Source organism: Sciurus vulgaris (assembly GCF_902686455.1).
Source record: "Sciurus vulgaris genome assembly, chromosome: 12".
NCBI classification, from domain to species: Eukaryota; Metazoa; Chordata; class Mammalia; order Rodentia; family Sciuridae; genus Sciurus; species Sciurus vulgaris.
The window spans coordinates 79,585,285-79,603,852 of record NC_136473.1 but is presented as its reverse complement, the minus strand read 5'-3'; the positions used below and the strand labels follow the sequence as shown (position 1 = coordinate 79,603,852).

General features: G+C 53.8%; 1 protein-coding gene across 1 annotated transcript; it reads right to left on the bottom strand.

The window, feature by feature from the left end:
• Nucleotides 1-2,507: 2,507 nt before the first annotated feature.
• REN (renin) lies at nucleotides 2,508-13,060 on the bottom strand. The gene is made up of 9 exons (XM_079106737.1): nucleotides 12,941-13,060; nucleotides 9,673-9,823; nucleotides 9,063-9,186; nucleotides 8,294-8,412; nucleotides 7,155-7,351; nucleotides 4,954-5,073; nucleotides 4,444-4,588; nucleotides 4,069-4,167; nucleotides 2,508-3,106 (listed from the first exon to the last, which is right to left on the bottom strand). The coding sequence occupies exons 1-9, from the start codon at nucleotides 13,036-13,038 to the stop codon at nucleotides 2,945-2,947; spliced, it is 1,215 nt and encodes a 404-aa protein (XP_078962863.1). The 5' UTR covers nucleotides 13,039-13,060; the 3' UTR covers nucleotides 2,508-2,944.
• Between the last annotated feature and the right edge of the window lie 5,508 nt (nucleotides 13,061-18,568).

Genomic DNA, 18,568 nt, shown 5'->3' with positions numbered 1-18,568 from the left:
CGCGGGCAGCTGTGGTCGCAGCTACCTGGAGCGCGGGGTGGGGGTGACGCCCCCGGGGGGGGGGCGGTGACGCCGGGGGCGGAGCCTCTGCAGGATCCGCCCGCGGGTCCCAGCTGGGGCCGCTCAGGGCTCTCTCCGTGGCTTCTCGAGCAGCTGGGCAGGGGCGCCTCTTCCCTGTAGCCTGGGCCAGGGGCGGGGAGAGCTCTTCGAGTCCCGACCTCATCCTAGATTTTGGAGATCTGGCTGCTCCCAAGACATCAGCTTGAATCCCCTCACCCATCCTGGTCCCTGCTTCCTGGGCTCAGTCCCAGGACCCCCGGAAAAGGATCTGCAGGAGTGGCCCCTGCTGCTTCTCAAAGGCCCCCTCCTTCCCTGCGGGGAGCCCTAGGCACTCCGCACCACCACCACACACACATTGAATGGAAAGGGACGTTGGGTGATGGTTTTTGGAGGTTGGCATGCTAAACCAGGAAACTAGACTGTCTTCTGAGAGGTCACTGAACCTTTCTGGGCATTGGAGTATTTGGGCACATTCTAGGCCAAGACTCTGAGCAGGACTGAGTTTTGGTCACTAAGAAATTCTTAAAGCCTCCCTGCTGACCCAGGAGTCTTACTGGGGGCAGGTAGTAACCCGAGCAGGTGTTCCTGATCCCAGTGCTTTGTTGGGCAAAGGCGTGTGGAGGTGAGTAGACTCTGGATCCGCCTTTCGGGAGAAGAGGCTGAGGCCTGGCACAGTTATGGGGCCAAAGCAGTATAAGGGATGTCTGGGGAGTGGGACACAAAGGGAAGATCTGACAAGGTGTGCCAGGGCAGTTGCTAGGAGGAAGAGGAGACACGGAGAGAAAAGGCCAGCCTAGTGGGAAGCCACTCGGCTAGTTGTAGTCTTCGTTGGTCATTCCGTCACCTCCTACTGGCTGCCAGCCCTCTGCCATAGTGAGACCTGGATCATTCACTGTCCTGCTGATACCTCCGTTTACCCGTGACGTTTATCTGCTCCCTCTAATGTTGAAGTTTGAACACTAGAGAAGCACGGCCAAGGCAAGCATATTAAGCAGGTTTTATTTAAAGGTAGTAATACAGACCTCTCCCGGAAGGGAGAAGAGGGCCATGGCTGATGTTCTAAAGTCCCGAGAAGGAAGTGCACCCTACATCTTTTATAGGTTAAGGTCTCTTTTGTTCTCCAGTTCTCTACCCTCTTATCTCTCCTTCCTACCTACATGACTAGGCCTGGTTTTGCAGGTGAGATGTAAAAAGTGAGAAGGGATGGGGCAGGGGGAGGGCCAAAGTGATTCAGCTGGGCGAGGACCCAGGGGGCATTAATTAGCAGCTCCCTGCTTGCAGTCCTTGATAAAGGCAGGTAAATTTGGTAATCAATGGGCTCCGGAGATCCTTAACATTCCATTCTCCCCGAGGCAGTCTCCAACTTCCAGAGGCAGATGGCTTTCATGGCTTCATTTCCTCAATTTGACCCGATCCCCTATTTCTACACTAACTGCCTGTCCCCAATTCTGGCTTCACTGCCTGATGGACCTCACTAGTCACCATCTCGCTCTGCCCCATCCAGTGCCCACAGAAAATAGGCCTGTTTCTCTATCCCCAAGTTATCCCTTTGGCCTGCTCAGGAACCTCTCAACCACAAGACTCTATGATTATTTCTGCCCAGAACCCAGCTGTGCCCCACAAAAGTATCTACTGTTTAATGCAGTGACCACTGGCCACATGTGGCTATCCAGCACTTGAAATGTAGCTAGTGTGACATTGGATTTGACGTTAAACAACCATAGGTGGCCACTGTACTGGTCAACACAGCAGATGATGGTGGCCTGCTTACTTGAGGTCATGGAGCCTCAGGATTCAGAGCTGCCTCCAGCTTTTCCTTTTGCAACAAGAAGTTAAAGCTGTCCCATCTAGTCACAGGAGGCTGAATTCCAAGGACCTGATTGGAACCCTCAAAGACTCATGTTTTTCAGTCAAAAGGGGGTTGAGCAGCTACAGTTAAGGGACAGCTTTAGTGACTTCAGGTGGCTGCTGTTTTCTCATTTACCAAGCTACTCGCCCTGGACAGTCCATGTGGGAGAAGAGACTTCAGCCTGAGGAGTCCCAAGTCCACGAGATGGAGGACAGCAGTGTAAATCTCTGAGTGCCTATCTCTGAGTACCAGCAACATTCCAGCTGTGAGTGATCAGGTGAAAAACCCCCAGGACCCGAGTCTGACCAGCTGGGCTCTAGGCTTGGTTCTTCACCACCTGACTCTTTATAGAGTGATCTTGGGCAAATGGTTTCTATGTGCCTATTTCCCTGTATGGAGGGGGAGTAGTGGTTGGGTCTCTGCTAGTCTACATTGTTAGGGGGTGGTGCTTTAGACTGCCTGTGTAAATGGCCACATGGGGCAGGGGCAGGGTCTGGGAGTAGGAGAAGCAGGTGAAAGGAGTTTTGCAGTGTGTGAGAGGTAGAGCACAGAGTCCGGGCTCGGAGAGGCTCCTGTGCTCTAGGGGCATCTTTCTGACCCACAGCTACTGCTGCAGAATTAGCCTTGGTCCCCAAGGGACTGGAAGGGCCCAGGGTTGACTCTCCACGATCTTTCCACCCAAGGTTGTATAAACAAACTCCACCAGAGCCCTGTTGACAACTAATAGATGGCATCACCTCTGCATGCAGGAACCTGTGCAAGGGGGTGAATTGGAGTTTGTTGGTCTTTATCACATTCCTGTTCACACAGGACCATGCAACTTCCCCTCCCTGTGTTCCAAATGCAAGTGAATCCAGCTGCAATGGATTGTGAACATGAAGTCTTTATTCTGTTTGTCCTCAGCAGGGAAGGGCTGGTGCAGGGGGCAGGGCAAGTATTCAGCAGGAGCTTCACATTCGGTGTCCCCACATGAGGGTACAGGCCAAGGCAGAGGGACTCAGGCTGAAGGCAGGGTTTCCCTTGGTAGCGGAGGACTCAGCGGGCCAATGCAAAGCCAATACGATTATTATGCCGATCAAACTCTGTGTAGAACTTTCTGATGAAACTGGCACCCAAGACCCAGATGGGCCCAGTGGGCGGTGGGATGTCCAGACCATGGAGGGCCAATGTACACAGGTCATCATTACTGTAGGGGTCCTGGCAGGAAGCAGGAGGGTTGCTGCACTGCCCAGCACATACCATCCTCCCTTCACCTCGCATGAGCCCAGCAGCCATCTCCCCAACATTCTACCTTCTCTCCCCCATTCACCCCTGGCCTTCATCACATCTTGGCCATCTTAACTCTGCATGGATTGCACCTGGGAGCTGTGCTAGATCCAGGCAAGCAGTCCATCAGGCACTGAGCTGCCTTCAAGTGCTCACAGTCTGGCTTTAGCTTTTGACCCTAGATAAGTGATTTCTCTAAGCATAAAAAGCTGGGTGTGGTGGCACAGGCCTGTAATCCCAGCAGCTCAGGAGGCTGAGGCAGGAGGATCACAAGTTCAAAGCCAGCCTCAGCAACTTAGCAAGACTATCTCTGAATAAAAAAATATAAAAAGATATGGGGGGCCGGGGAGATAGCTTAGCTGGTAGAGTGCTCGCCTTGCAAGCACAAGGCCCTGAGTTCGATCCCCGGTACCGCAAAAAAAAAAAAAAAGATATGGGGATGTGGCTCAGTGGTTAAGTGCCCCGAGTTCAATTCCTGGTACCAAAAAATAAATAAACAAATAAAATTTAAAAAAAAAAATATATATATATATATACACACACACACATATGAATATATTATATAGCTTATATGTATGTAGGTGTGTATATACATACATACATACATATGATTATCAGGAACATTTAATGAGAAAGTGAATGGAGCTAGAGGGACAAATCCAACACAGTGATCATAAATGTGACTGCACCTGGAACCCCCTGGTTGCCCAGGTGCTGCTCCTAGAGGTTCTGACTTCACAGGTGTGGGGTGGGGCCTGCGTACTGGGATTTTTAAAGGCTCTGCAGGTGACATGAGCAGCCCGTTTGGGGGCCCATTGATCTAACACGTAATCGGTGCCTTGTGACTTGCCCCCTTCGAGGGCCCCAGCCCTCCCTTCCTCCCTGTGCCTCACCTGTAACACGTAGTCAGCCCTGGTGAGCGTGTAGGCCCTGCCTCCCAGGTGAAAGGAGATGTCAGGGAGGGTGGGCACCTGGTTACAGTTCACCACGTACTGGAGAAGAAAGGGGTAAAGAGAGCCCTTTTGAGTGTGGGAACTCTCAGCAAATCAAGAGCCCCACGCTCCTGACTTGGTTCCTCTGCTGGAGAGGATTGGGTATGATGCCTGCCCTGCCTCCAGGAGGGACTTGTCACATGTGTGGAGAATGTGACAGGTGACAAGGAGAAGGCCTGAAATGGCCTCATTTGGGACCTAATGCTGCCTGGGGTGATTTGGGGACTTGGTCTGGGGGGTGTTCCCCACCCCGGGACCCCACATTTGGCTTCTTACTTCGCCTGTGCTCTGCTCCTTGGCCCCGAGGGCCTCCATAACCAGCCTCAGGGAGCTGGCGGGACCTGAGATGTAGGATGCGCCAGTGTCCACCACAGCCATGCAGCCCTCCTCACACAGCAGGGTGGCAGACCCCACAGACACCCTGCAGGGAAGGCCACATCAGACAAGCAGGAGGCTGCAGGGCACCCCCAGGCCACTTATCTTTTTTGAGTGAGGATGGTGACAAGAGGCCATGCTGGTGGTCCAGTGATGCACTGGGGGAGGGGGGAGGCCGTGAGCAGATGAGGGAAGGTGCCCCCCCTCCTCAGCACATGGCCCAGTGACTTCTCAGTCCCATGCCTCAGCCCCCTCCCCCACCCCGCTTCTCAAATCTGTGCCCTTCATCCTGGACAAAGCAGGCAGAGAGCAGTTGGCGGCCATGCCTTATTTAGAGAGGCCCTGTCCCCACCCAGCCCAACCCCAGAAGCAGCACCATTTTGGAGAGTGGGGAAGGGAAAAGCTCCTGACCCCTTCATCGTGATCTGCCAGGAGCCAGTCTTGCTGATGCTCACGTAGTGGAAATTCCCTTGGTAATGCTGGGGATCACTGCCCCCCAGCACGAGCTCTCCCCCTAGCAGGAGGGAATCCCTAGAGGAGAGATCAGCAGCTCTCAGAGATTCAGCGCGCAGGGAGAGTTGGGTGAGGGAAGAAAGAGGGCCAGACGGCCAGGCTCGTCACTAGGAAGCCTGAAGAATGTGATGCTTCTCTCCTTTCTGCCCCTCCCCAAGCCCAACCAGAGGTTTTTCAAGGGTAGTCCAGCTGCACCCCCAAAAAAATTCCCAGAGAAGTCATAGGTACAAGGACAGTGAGTAGACCCAACCCCTTCCCTTAGGTGGAGTAGGTGCATGGGTGGGCTCTGTGGAGGCCAGCGGGGAGGGTGGGCAGGGGCGTGGGGACAGGATGGAGGGGCAGAGACCTGGCCTCTGGTGGGGCTTGCTGAGGAGAACTTTGGGTGTGGGGACATATGTGATTCTGGGTCAGGTGCTCAAGGAGTACAGGGTCATGTGGGGGTTCACCTCCTTATGTGGGATTTCTGCAGGGAGGGAAGGGGGACACACACAGAGGAAGCTTCGTTTCAGGGGAGCCTCACCAGTCCTACAGTTTGGCAAGGTGGGGATGAGGCTTGCTCTCCTGACCCTTCAGGCAATGAAGTCACCCCAACAGATGAAGTCACTTGCCTGAAGTCACCTGGGCCATGAGTCGGTAAGTGAGGACAGAAGCCAGGCTCCTGGAGCCTGGTGGGGAGCTGACTCCCCTGGCCTCCCTCTCCTCCGCGCTCGCTGTGCAACGCCTCCGGCTGGTTTCCAGAGTGTGCATGTGTACATGATGAGCTTTTCTAGAATCTGCACACGTGTGCACATTGTCTTTGGTGCGAATGTCGATAACTTGTGTTTTTCCACATTCTGTAAATGTGTGCATGCAGTAGTGGCAAGTTCCCCACTGCCCTGGCCTAACACAGCCGCTTCTCTGCATGTCCACTTCCTCCCAGCCCAAGGTAAGGAAAAAGGCCCTCTGCTCAGCAGTCTGCCTTCTCCCTGTCCACCGGGCCCTGGTCCCTTCCACAGTCCTGGCTTCTGTGCCCACATTTATCTCCTCTTCACATTTTCAATCTCTTGCTTTCCATTGGCTTCTTCCTCCACCCACAAGCATTGCTGGAGGATCCTCTAGCATTTAAAAACACCCACCTCCCTGTCCCCGCTTCTCCGGATCTCACCCCACACCCGCTTCCTTGCTGGATTTCCCAGGGCAGCCTCCGTTCTGTGACCTCCCCTTCCTTAACTGCTTGCCTTCAGGTCTTGCCCCCACTTCCTCTAAAAAGGCTCTTCCCAAGACTGCCCCTGACTGCAGAGTCCCCAGTCGGTGGCCTTTTCTCGATACCTCTCTTTCTGTTACCAACCAGAGACTCCTCTTACCTCTGAGATTGCTCTGGACTCTGCCCCTCCCCTCCATCCTCAGGACCACTTGACTTATGTTCTTACGCATAAGACCTTTCTGTCTCCAGCTCAGACCATCTTTCTAAACCCAGCAGCTTGCAGCAAAGCAAGCCCTGCCCGGGAGCTGAGCAGTTTCTCCAGGCTGAACTGCCTGACAGCTCAGCCGAGAATTGAGAAGCACTGTGGTTTTCAGCAGCACGCCCTGGGGTGCTCATCACATTGTGACCTTTTTTCTTCCCTGCTAGACTGCAAGCTCTTATGCCATGTTCACTGTCCTGGCTGAGCCCACCACAGTGTGTGGTGTATAGCATTGATCGGATCAATGCGTGAGCAAATAAATGCAGAAGCTGATAAAGGATTGAAGTTGGCTGTCTGTGTGGGAAGAGCCATAGTCCTCAGAGGAACCATCTGCCCCTTAATCTCTTGTTCCAGGGCAGCACTATCCATTAGAACATTCTGCCACGATGGAACTGTTCTACACTGCACTATCCAATATGGTAGTCACTATCCACCATGGCTGCTGAGCACTGGAAAGGTGGCTAATGTGACTAAGGAACTTAATGCTTCTGTTTATTTAATTTTAATTTTTATTTCAGTGGCTTCCACACTGGCTAGTGCAGCTCTGTGTACTGATTGACCACCTCATCCCAACACAAAACCCCTGGCCCAGACTCTCCTAGTCCCCAGCTCCGGCTCCTTCCTCCCTGGACCTTGGTCCTGGAGTTGTGGGCCCACCTGCTGTAGTAGACAGAGAAGACTTCTTCTTTCAGAACCCTCTGGGAGAGGATGTGGTCAAAGACAGGGGTGACTCCTCCAACAGCCTGCGCAGGGAAGCCCATGCCCAGAACCCCATCAAACTTGGCCAGCATGAAGGGTATCAGGGGCAGCTCCGTGACCTCTCCAAATGTCTGTGTCACTGTGATTCCTCCCACCTGTGGGAAGAAGAACCAGAGGAGACCAAGCCCACTGCCCACCCCAGCTGAGCGTCCACACTGGGAGCCCCAGGGACACCTTCTCTAGGGTACACATTTGAGGTAAGACTCTTTCACCAATGCTGCCCCCACAGCCTCTCCCTCAACAAACATGGCTGTGGGGTCCAGAGAGAGCTCGGGTGGCCTGTGGCTGCTAGGGCAGGGGCTGTGAAGTGGTCCTTCTGGTCAGCGATAGAAGAGAGGCCAAGGGCACCATGACCCCTCCCCTTGGCCTGCTTTCAGGTGGGCAGGACTGGGTCTTGGTCCCCACTGCCATTGCAGGCTAAGGATTTCTTCAGCACAGTAAAGTCCCCTTTTTCTTGCTCTTTCACCCCAATTTCACAGACAAGAAGAGGAGGTAGGGGCTCACAGTTTACTCTCAGACTCCATGGGTACCCGTTCCCCTAACACTGACACAGTAGGGACTCAGAAACTCCAGAATGGGAAGGGGTCAGACACCAGCCCAATGTAAAAGGAAACCAGGCCCTTCCACTAAATTCCAAAAGGCAGCTGTGGTGGACCCTAGAATTAAGCCTGACCCTAATATCAACAATATCCTGGTTTTCAGTCTGGGGTCTGGTTCAGAGTCCAGTCAGAGCTGGTGACCTTAGGCAGGTTCCTTAGCTGGTGGCTTTGGAGCTCAGGACAAGCCCTACATGCAAATTAGATGCAAATACCCCCATCAATCACCCAAGGGTAGCCAGGAGCCTGGGTTTCTCCACCACCGTTTGTGCTTCCTTGTAACTCCAGCTGGAAGCTTGGGGGGGGGGGGGAGGAATCCTCAGCTCCCCAGGCTCCAAGGTGGGCTAAATGTATCTGCCCCCAGTATAGACCCTAGAGGGGCAGCAGGGACCTGTGGACAGGAGGGTAGGTGGTCAGATGACCAGGGGCCGTCCCACTCACAGTCACTATGTCCTGGCTCAGGAAGCCTTTGACCTTCCCTGATCCATAGTGGATGGTGAATTCCGTTCCGTTCTCCATGTAGCTGGAGGACTCTGAGGCGTCGTAGAGGCTGTGAATCTCTGGCAGAGGGACATAGACTCAGGCCTGCGCAAGAGCAGCCCAGGCAGAGGGCTCGGAGGCAGGGAGGTTTGTGGGCACAGCTCTTGTGGCTGAGGACTTAGGTGCAGGGATGGGGGTGGCCCTGAAGTTGGGCCTTGGAACTTCATACATCAAGGGCAGTTTCTTGGGCCTTGTCTCAAATGAAGCATTTTAAAGTAATTGCCCCATTGATAATGCTAGAGAAATTCTGGGCATGGAGTAGGTAATATTGTGGGTGGAGCACCCCAAGGGCCTGGGATGGGTTTGAGAATTTGGTTCTATCACCTAGCATGGTGAGGCCCTGGGTTCAATCCCCAACACCCACAGATGCATATGCATCCACACCCAGGTGAGAAGAAAGGAAGGAAGGTGGGGAGGGAGGGAACTTGGTCCCGTCCCAATCTCAAGGAGACTGGAGAATGGCCTTCTGGCTTCTGGAGCTGGCTATTTTACCTCAATGGTCATATCAGGAAAGTGGGAGACACCTTCTCTCCTCTCAGTGTCAATTAGGCACACAGGCAGAGAGGAAGGAGCTGATTGGTAGGTGGATGGACTTAGCTGGGGTGGGGTAGGACTGCCCGAGGGTGGCAGGGCAGGAGGTTTGGGGCAAGTGCCATGGGGCCTGTCTCACCACAGGCAGTGTAGAGGGGGCTGCACTTGGTGGAGGGTACCCAGAGGTTGGCTGAACCCGTGTCAAAGATGACTTTGAAGGTCTGCGGCGGTGTGCCGATGCCGATCTCTCCATAGTATTGGGTCTGTGGGGGTAACAGAAAAGAGGGTGCTGGAGGGGCTTGGGGTCTTGCCTGGTTCCACACTTGGCTTTCAGAGGGGAGATTAGGCAGATCTCTGGGTTTCTATCGTCCTACAGGGACTTGGAGGTGGGGGTGCTTAGCACTGTCCTTTGGCATCCCAGGATGTAGAAGAAAGCATAATAAGAACAGTGAAAATGGATCCGACCCTGAGGAGCCACCAGGGTGGGAGCCATCAGACTGTGCGCAGACAGGCTGCGAGGACCCCAGCTGCACATCCCTCCCACCCACCAGCATTGCCTGACTTGAGACCTGGGCTGATTCCCACCCCATGTTGCCCCCGGGTACTTTCCTGCCCTCTGTGCCTCAGGCTTTCCAGTCATAAAATGGGAATTTTGTCAGGTGCTCCATGGTTCTCTATCAGAGCCTGGGAGGAACTGCCAGGGATGCCCAAGTCCGAGAGAGAAAGGAGACAGGCAGCCAGGCACTCACGTCCAGGTAGTTGGTGAGCACCACGGGCAAGGTGCTGTTGCCGGCAGAGAGCCTCCTCGTGAACTGGCCCCACTCAGCACTGAGCCTGGCCATATCCACGCCTCGCTCCTTCAGGCTGTCCCGAACTGAGGGCATTTTCTTGAGGAAGATCCTGACCCAGAGGGGAAGAGAAAGAATAGAAGAGCCCTGTACTCCCCCACAACAATGGTAGAGTCTGGTACCTGCTTTTAATACATCTTTGCTAACCTTAGCCCAAGCGCCTAAAATGCACTTTTGTGCCCCAGGGCTTCTGAAGGAGAATATTCAGGGCTCTGAATCATCGAAGTGGTATTAAATCACCTTCAACCAGCTTCCTCCTGATGTCTGGGTTTTATCAGTCAAGGCTGTTTTTCCTCCATCCATCCAACTGTCCATCTATCCATCATGTGTTGAACACCTACTCTGTGCCTCACTGTGCTGGATGAGATGTAAAGATCATCACAGTCTTTAAGGAGTTCCAGCAGGTGGAGAAAATAGATAGGAAACACACTGACACCCACTCCAGCAGATCAAGGCTAGGGGCCACACCTCGCCCTGCCCCACCAGGAGATGCAGTGCCACGTGAGGCCTGTAGGTGGCAGCAGATGCACACAACAGACTGCAGGGTCAGGGTGGGGAGATAGGGGAATGGGGAGTGGGGAGGGGACTGCAGGACCCCTAGGGACAGGTGTTGAAGCCAGGGCTGTGATGGAGTGGATCCATTTAACTGGGCTGGTCAGGGATCAGCCAGTATCTCCAGACTGGCAGTGCACCTTGCCCTTGGCAAGATGTGTGTTGGGCCCAAGTTCCAGACCCTAGAGTCACGCCTGTCCCCAGGGATCCTGGAGTCTCCTTTGGCAGGAGAAACTAAAGAGAGACCTAGGAACTCACAGCATACTGAATTGCCTGGGGCAATGCCAGCCATAGCACAAACACCCAAGCAAACCTAATTGACAGACTGGTCATGCTGTTTGACAGATGGGGGAAGGTTTCACAGGGGTGGTGGAGGCTTCCAAATGGTGGAGCAGGGATTCCAAACTTGTGTCTGGCTCTTTCCCATACAGGGACCCCTGGGCTCCCCCATACAGGGAGGAAGATGTCTCTAGCTGGTGGCCAGGAGGTCCCAGGATTGAAGCCCAACTTAACTTTGCAGTGGACTTTCCCAGACAGATGGAGATGCGCTCTTTCTTCTCAGCAGAGAGTCCTCCTGCGCTGGGCTCTCCATCCCTTCCCACACTCCCAGCCCTCTACTGACCCTCCCCTCAATTTGCCCATGAACCTGAACGCGACTTTCATACCTATCTGTGTCATATTGTAGCAGACATGAGTTTATATGCCTATCACAGTTGACTGCTCACAAAGTATTTTCACAACTTTGATTTTTTTGGGGGGGTGGGTATCAGGGATTGAACTCAGGGGCACTCGATCACTGAGCCACATCCCCAGCCCTATTTTGTATTTTATTTAGGACAGGGTCTCACTGAGTTGCTTAGCGCCTTGCTGTTGCTGAGGCTGGCTTTGAACTTGTGATCCTCCTGCCTCAGGTGCTGGGATTACAAGCATGCGCCACCACACCAGCTACACTTTGATTTTATTTGCTCCTTAGCCATCCCAGGTGGTGGGTGCTTCTATTGGTCCCATTTTACAGATAGGGAAATGGAGGTTTGACTCTAAAGAAGGTACATTTCCCTTGTTAGCTGCAGAGTCTCCACTTTGGACCTTTACTTTGTTGCCATTTCTCTTTCAGAAAATCCCTTCCTTCTCCCCAGCCCCCACCCCAGTTTCTGTAATCCTTCGAGGCCCAGCATGCATCCCCACCTACAGCTTGCCCTAAGGACTCCAGCCCACACAGGCGTCCCTTACCTTGGCTCAGACTCCATTTCCCCCTGGTGCTCCTGCGTGGCCTACAGGGTGGTACTGCATGGCAGCAAGGACTTTGTGGTTGCTGGGAACATACTTGGATCCCCTTGCTAGCTGTGTGATTCTGAGCATTATTTAACCTCTCTGGGCCTCTTCTGAGTCTCCATTAGCATCTCTATAAAAGTGGGCCTAACGGTAGCCACTAACTCAGAGCCTTGCCTGGTGCTCTCCATGGGGCAGGAGGCTGTCTCCAGAGCTGGCTCCCTCTCCACACCTTGCCTGATTCCCTTCTTCTTCTTCCATGTTTTTACTTCTCTCTACCTGCATCCTGGGGTGGGGCTACTGGGAGACACCCATCCTCTTACCCCACACCCCAACCCAGCAGCTGAGAGCCTTGGAGTGTCAGAATCTTTAGAAACAAAGACTGAGTGTGTGCTCAGCCTCTCTTCCAGGTGACCTCCCTGAGTCTCAGAGTCCTTGTCTGTAAAATGGAAATGGAAACTTGTCAGGGCATAGTTTGGGATGAGACTCCTGAAAATCTGAAATACTGGGCCTGGTACCGGCTGAGCAGCCATTGCTGCTGTGAAGTCCTGCCCGCTCCCCCGCGGGACTCCTGTGGGCCCCAGCCGCCCGGTCTCCGTGAGGCCTCTGGCTCTGCCTGCTCCCCTTCTCCTGTCTCGGGGGCTCGTGTGTTCTCTCAGGGCCTGGCACCGGGGGATGCCAGGGCTTTCTCTGCATGCGCGGGGCTGCCATAAGCCTTTCTCTTAACGTTCGTGATGATCCACACTGTGGTACACACAGCATCTGGGTTCCCGCCGTGAACCCAGCGTGATGCTCATGGCCTTACATGCTTTACCTCATTAAATCTTCAAAGCAGCCCTGGGAAGTAGGTTCTGTTATCATCTTTGTTTTTTAAAAAACAGTATGCTGAGGCTTGGAGAGGTTAGCTTGCCCACAGGTTCAGAGTTAACTTGTTCTTTCAGTGGACCAGAATTGAAACCAAAACAACTCTATAAGACTTGCTCTTAACTACTCCATACACTGCTTCCCTGGTAGACTTAACTACCCACACGCTTCTTAACAATTAGACTGCGAGCTCCTTGGGGGCAGGGCATGTCTTAATCATCTCTGAGTTCCGCACAGAGCCTAGCAGGGAGCTCTGGGCAGGGATCAAAAGTTCTAGGAAGACATTAAAAGGCAGGCTCTGAGTAGTACCACTTATTTATTCACTGTGTGACTTTGGGAAAGTCACTTGACCTCTCTAGACAGTACCCTACCTCCCTGACTTGCTGGTCATGAGGACTGGATGACCTCATGTATCTGAAAGTTGGGTGCGTTAGGAAGGTAGGGACCCCCTGTGCCCCTGCCACCCCTTCTCTGCCCAGGTTACCGTCTGAAGGCGGAGGTGTCCGTGGGGAGACCGAAGGTGCAGGAGCCGCAGAGCACCAGCAAGAGTCCCCAGCGGGGCATTCTGCTCCGCCCGTCCATGCTTCTGCTCAGTCTTGGGCTCTCCCTGGGATCCACTGAAGCCTGTGGCTCCTGAGCCCTTCTTTTATACACTGTGCCCTCGAATGGTCGTGATTCTGCTGCGCTCTGATTTATTACCCTGGGGCAGACGGCAGGGCAGCGGTGATAAATCCCGCCCGGGAGACCAGGCTAGGTGGGTGAAGGGTGACCAGGTTTCAGAGGCAGAGCAGAGGGGCTGTGGGAAAGCACTCCGTCCCAGTGACGCCAGCAGACCTCTGTCTGACGTGGCCCTGAGACCCCCAGAGTGGACCAGGCTGATGTGGAGCGGCATTACTCAGGGACAAGGCCCCTGCCGGACCCCGGAGACATCCTACGTGTTAACCCTGGCCTTGTCCCCGGCTCCTCCTAGGCTACATCCCAGTGTCCCGCCTGGAACACCAGCGAACCTTGCTGGCTTGGTCTTCGTGGAAGAAGCAAAGCCTGGGCTCCCACTGCAGCAGGGAGCTGGAATTGGGGGTCGGTGCCCATCCTCCAGGGACCTGGTGATGGAGGGAGGTCTGGGCAGGCTTCTGCAGAGAGCGTGGGGCCTCGGGCCTTCCAGCGCCTCCTCCTCCTTTGGCTGGACCCTGGCTTCCTTTTGGCCCATCTCTCGGCCTCCTTCCTTCGTCCTGTAGCTTCACAAGCAGTCTCAGAAGTCCGCAAACACACTCCTGCCCCTACTCCCAGGATGAGTGCTATCGACTCACCCGACACATCCTCTCCTGGCTTCTCTCCATCATTTCTCAGGGCCCATTTCAAATATGGCCACCTCTTCAGCAAAGCAGACCCTGACTCCACCTGGAGCGGATGCTTTCTGCTGTGGCTTCCGCGGCGGGCAAGGGGCTCTTTTCTGGGAGCAAAACCCCCACTGCCTTGTAGCCATTTTTATTTTTTCTTTCTTTTACATCTGTGTCCTCTCCCTCTTGCCTCCAGTGGAGCTTAATATTCCTTAAACAGGTGAATTGCGATGGGCAGCAAAGAGCCCTGAGCTAGTTCTCGAGGACCTGGGTTCTAGATTTCAATCTGTTATGAGCTTGCTGTGTGACCTCGGGTCCCTTCCTCCTCTCTCTGGGCTTCTGTTTCCATGCATGAACCATGCCGTGGATGGCTGCTGGGCCTGAGGGTGGGATCTGACCCTGAGAACTCTAGCATTCCAAACCCTGGGCCTTCGGCGCACTGTTCTTTACACCATCTGTGGGCAGAGAAGAGGCAAGGAACTAATTTCTGTTGCTCAGAGATAACAGTCTCCCAAATGATCGGCCCTGGTGGTAAATTTTCAACCTTGATTGGCAGTGGGGGAATATTTGGGGACAGGGAAGACTTTTTGAGAATCCCCCAGAGGAGGGAACACTTGTCAGATTGAATGAACATCGATTAAGCAGCTCTATAGGCCTCGAGTGCACTTTCAATCCTTTTTCATTCATTAGCAGATATTCATTGAGCCTGATGTTAGATGCTGGAGTTACAAAGGTGACAAAAATAGACAGTTTCTGCACTTACAGAACCTATGGTCTTGCAGGACACAGTGCTCTCATGACACAAAATAAATGGTAGTCAATCCCCAGCACCAAGATAGATAGACAGTATAATAGTGCCAATGACAGACTGATGGCACACAGGCAGTGAATAACTGAAGAGGGAGAGGAAAGAGCCTCAATGGGGACATGTGCAAAGGCCCTGTGGCAAGAGGGAGCCTGGTAAGAATAAAGCTCCCCAAAAGTCAATGCTTCCTAGAACAGGGAGATGGAATGGGGAAGAGACATGAGACAGGAGGCAGGAATTACTAAAAGCTGGTACTTCCTGAATGCTTGTTGCATACCAGGCATTGGCCTAAGTGTTGAATGCATTTAATTCTCACAAGACCATATGAAGTAGTATCATTATTCTCCCATTTTACAGATGAGTACACTGAGATACAAGAGGGTTCAGAAAATAACTTGTCCAAGTCAGACTGGCAATAAATGACATAGACTACTTTAGGCAGGATGACCCAGAAGCCATTACATAGGTGAATTGAGTTTCAAACCATACAGGTTCTTGAGCACCACGTTAAGAAGCTGGTGTTCACCCTAAGAGCAACGGGAGGCTCTTGATGGCCTAGGAAGGCAGTGGTGGCGATAATGTGTTTTCTACAGATGCTCTGGTTGCCTGGACCAGCCAGGACCTGGGATGGATCCAGAATGGTGAGGCATGTACCAGTCGTAGCACAGACCATGGCACCAGAACTGTTTGGACTAGAGTAAGTGGCTGGGTGGAGATGGGGGCGATTGGATGGATTTGAAATAAAATCTGCAGGACTTGATGATGCATTGGACTTAGGGAGGGAGAGAGCTTTGGGAGGCACCCTGGAAGTGTCAGGGAGACCATGAGTTTGAGGATCTGTTGAGTGTGGGTTCCTTTGAGACATCCCAGGGGTGGGTGCATATGTAGACCTGGCTGAAAGGCGGATGTGTTACCTACCCTTGGTAACTAATGCCCCAGTTACGAGTGCTGTCAGACAGGAAGACCACAAGAAGACCCAGGATTCCAAGCTGCCAAGGACCAGCATGGGGAAGAGTCTACAGAGGAGACTACAGAGGAGTGGCCAGAGTGGAAGGATAAAAGCTGCAGGTGTCCCAAAGCCACAGGAGGAGTGGTACAGGAGAGATCGTGGGCAATGGTGCTGCTGAAGGTCAGGTGACACTCTGGTTAAAATCTAAATGTTCAGGCTATGGGTGCTGCTGGCGGGGGCTGTTTTGGTGACTCAGAGGGGTGGGAATCCGGACAGGGCTGGTTGAGGAATGATGGGAAGTGTCATGGTGTGAATTCTGTGTCTCCCCAATTCATACACAGAAATCCCAACTACTCAATGTGATGGTATTGGGGTGGGGCCCTTAGGGAAGTGACTAGGACTTGAGGGTCATGGGATTAGTGCCCTTATAAAAGAGGTCCAGGGAGCTCTGGCCCTTCCACCATATGAGGATGCAATAGAAGGTACCATCAATAACCAGGAGGAGAACCCTCAGTAGACACCTCAGCTGGTCGCTTGGGCTTGGAATCCTCAGCCACCAGAAAGAAATTTCCATTGTTTATAAGGATTAGCCCCAAAAGACTAAGATACAAGAACAGAAATAGAGGAAATCAGAACAAGACAGTAATTTTAATTTTTTTTTTTTTTTGGTACCAGGGATTGAACTCAGGGGTGCTTAGCCACTGAGTCACATCCCCAGCCCTTTTTTGTATTTTATTTTTTATATTTTATTTAGAGACAGGGCCTTGCTAAGTTGCTTAGGGCCTCGCTAAATTGCTGAGTCTGGCTTTGAATTTTCGAACCCCCTGCCTCAGCTCCGGAGCCACTAGGATTACAGGTGTGCATCACTGCGCCCCGCCAAGACAGCCATTTGGAGAAGTTGGGCTGTAAGGAAGGAAAAGGGAGTGACAGCTAGTGGGGGACTGGGACCAAATGAGGGGCTTCTCTCTCTCATGATGGGAGGGAGGCTCACATATTTAAAGGCACGGGAGGGACTCCGTGGGGAGGCAGGGCGATCTACACAGGGAGATTGCTGCCTGGTGGTAGCCGGGTGGGTGCTGGTGGAGGCAGCCCCTCCACCAGAATGGAAATTTATTTGGGAGCTGAGGGACTTCCTGCCCATGGCTGGTAGCCTCTCTGAGGAAACAAAGACTTGGACTGAGAGCCGGGGGTGGGAGTGGGTTTGGAGGCTCGAGGAGAATGGAGAGGGTTTGAAGTTCTTACGGAGAGTGGGAAGGCTGGCCTTGGAAACCAAGGGGACTCTGCAGGGGATGAAGGCATTTAGCCGCTGGAGGCCAGGACTTCACAGGAAGTCAGTCTGCCCTGTTCCGACTGCCATGCCATCACCACAGAGCTTGACTGCCTGGAACAGACACAGAGAAAGGGCAAGGCTGGCTTCCCCCAGGGCTGGGGTGATCAGAGATGAGGGACAGAGGGGTGTAGGGTCTGAGCGAAAAGGTCATGGATAGACTGGGTATAAGGTGGGTCCAGGACAGAAGGCTGAACTGGAAGGAAGCAAAGGGCCATGGCAGGAGAGACAAAGGGCGGGTAGTGACAAGAGCTGACCCAGAAAGTTGGCGGTGAGGAGGGGGTGGGGCATGGGGAGTAGGGCTCCCGAGGAGCTGAGAGGCTGGGGTACAGCTGGGTCACTCTCTACATCGTTGGTGATGTCACCTGGGAGGATGGCAGAGCACACCGTGTGGAGGAAGTCCGTAAATCAGGAGCCAGAGTCGTTGGTGGATGACGGGGCAGGGCCTACAAATCCAGGACTGACACAGGGCCTGGGTGCGCAGGGTCCAGGCCCAACGGCTTTCCATGAAAGGAGGAGGGTTGCCTCCCAGTGTCCACGTCAGCCTGGCAAGCAGGCAGATGGGCACCCAGCAGCAGGAGGAAACCAGTACCCAGGAGGGCAAGCAGAGTGGCCCAGTTCACAGCCACTGGCAGGGTGGGGACTTGCATCTCCTTGCACCATATCCTGTATCCTCACGGATGCCAGCATCCAGGATGTGTGTGCCTGACCCTGACTCTCACGGGTCCCTGCTGGTGGAGAGTCTGTCAGGCGAGTGGCTTAAGAGAAATGCTGTCAAAAAAAAAAAAAAAAAAAAAAAAGAAAGAAAAAAGGAAAAGACTGAGGCCATCTTTCCATCACGGTGTGACCTGTCATGGACAGTGAGGGTGACCAACTATTCACCTTCCTTCCCTCTTCCTCTCCTCTCCCAAACCCTAGAGAACAGGGAACAGGGGCAAGGAGAGAACAAATAAGCAGGGAAGGGCCTTGGGGAGCTGGGGTCAGCCCCGGGACTGCTCAGAACACCAGTCCCACCAGCCACCTTTATTGAGCACCTCCGAGGTGTGTGTGCTTTGAATATCCATGTCCTTTGGCCCCTTGGCAGCCCCATGAAGTGGGTTGGGCTCATACCCACTCCTCAGATGGGGAGGCTGAGGCTTCAGAGAGCTTATGGAAGGACCAGCTGATGGCTTTACCTTGAAACCCTCTCTCGGTGGCCGCGAGCATCAGGGGCAGCCGGAAGAGCCAACAGGATTCAAAAGAGAGGGGTGCTGCGCCGGGGCTGGGGCCGAGGGAGAGAAGCTGACCCGAGAGACTCACACCCGTACCCATCCCTCCTTCCTGCTGGTATCAGCGCACTTACCACGCGTGCCCTGAGACCAGCAGTGCACACAGCTGCCACTGAAGGTGTGAGTGACCTTGGCAGGAGAGACGTGTGAGAAAGAGTAACTGCCCACCACGCAGAGGCTGCGCCCAACGCTGGAGGTGCAGGGAGCAGACAGGCAGGGATCCATGTCTAAGAAGGCCAGGGGCCCACGGCAACAGCGTCTGCTTGCTTCTCCCGGGCTCAACCCCAGCGCAGCACCTGGGAGAGGAGCCGCAGGACGGAAGGTCCTGGGATGCCACTGTCGCTGGCACCCTGGCCAGGCAGCACTGCCCATGGTCTGGAGGCAGCGAGCAGAGAGGGGAAGAACTGAAAGTGAGTCAAGGCGCTG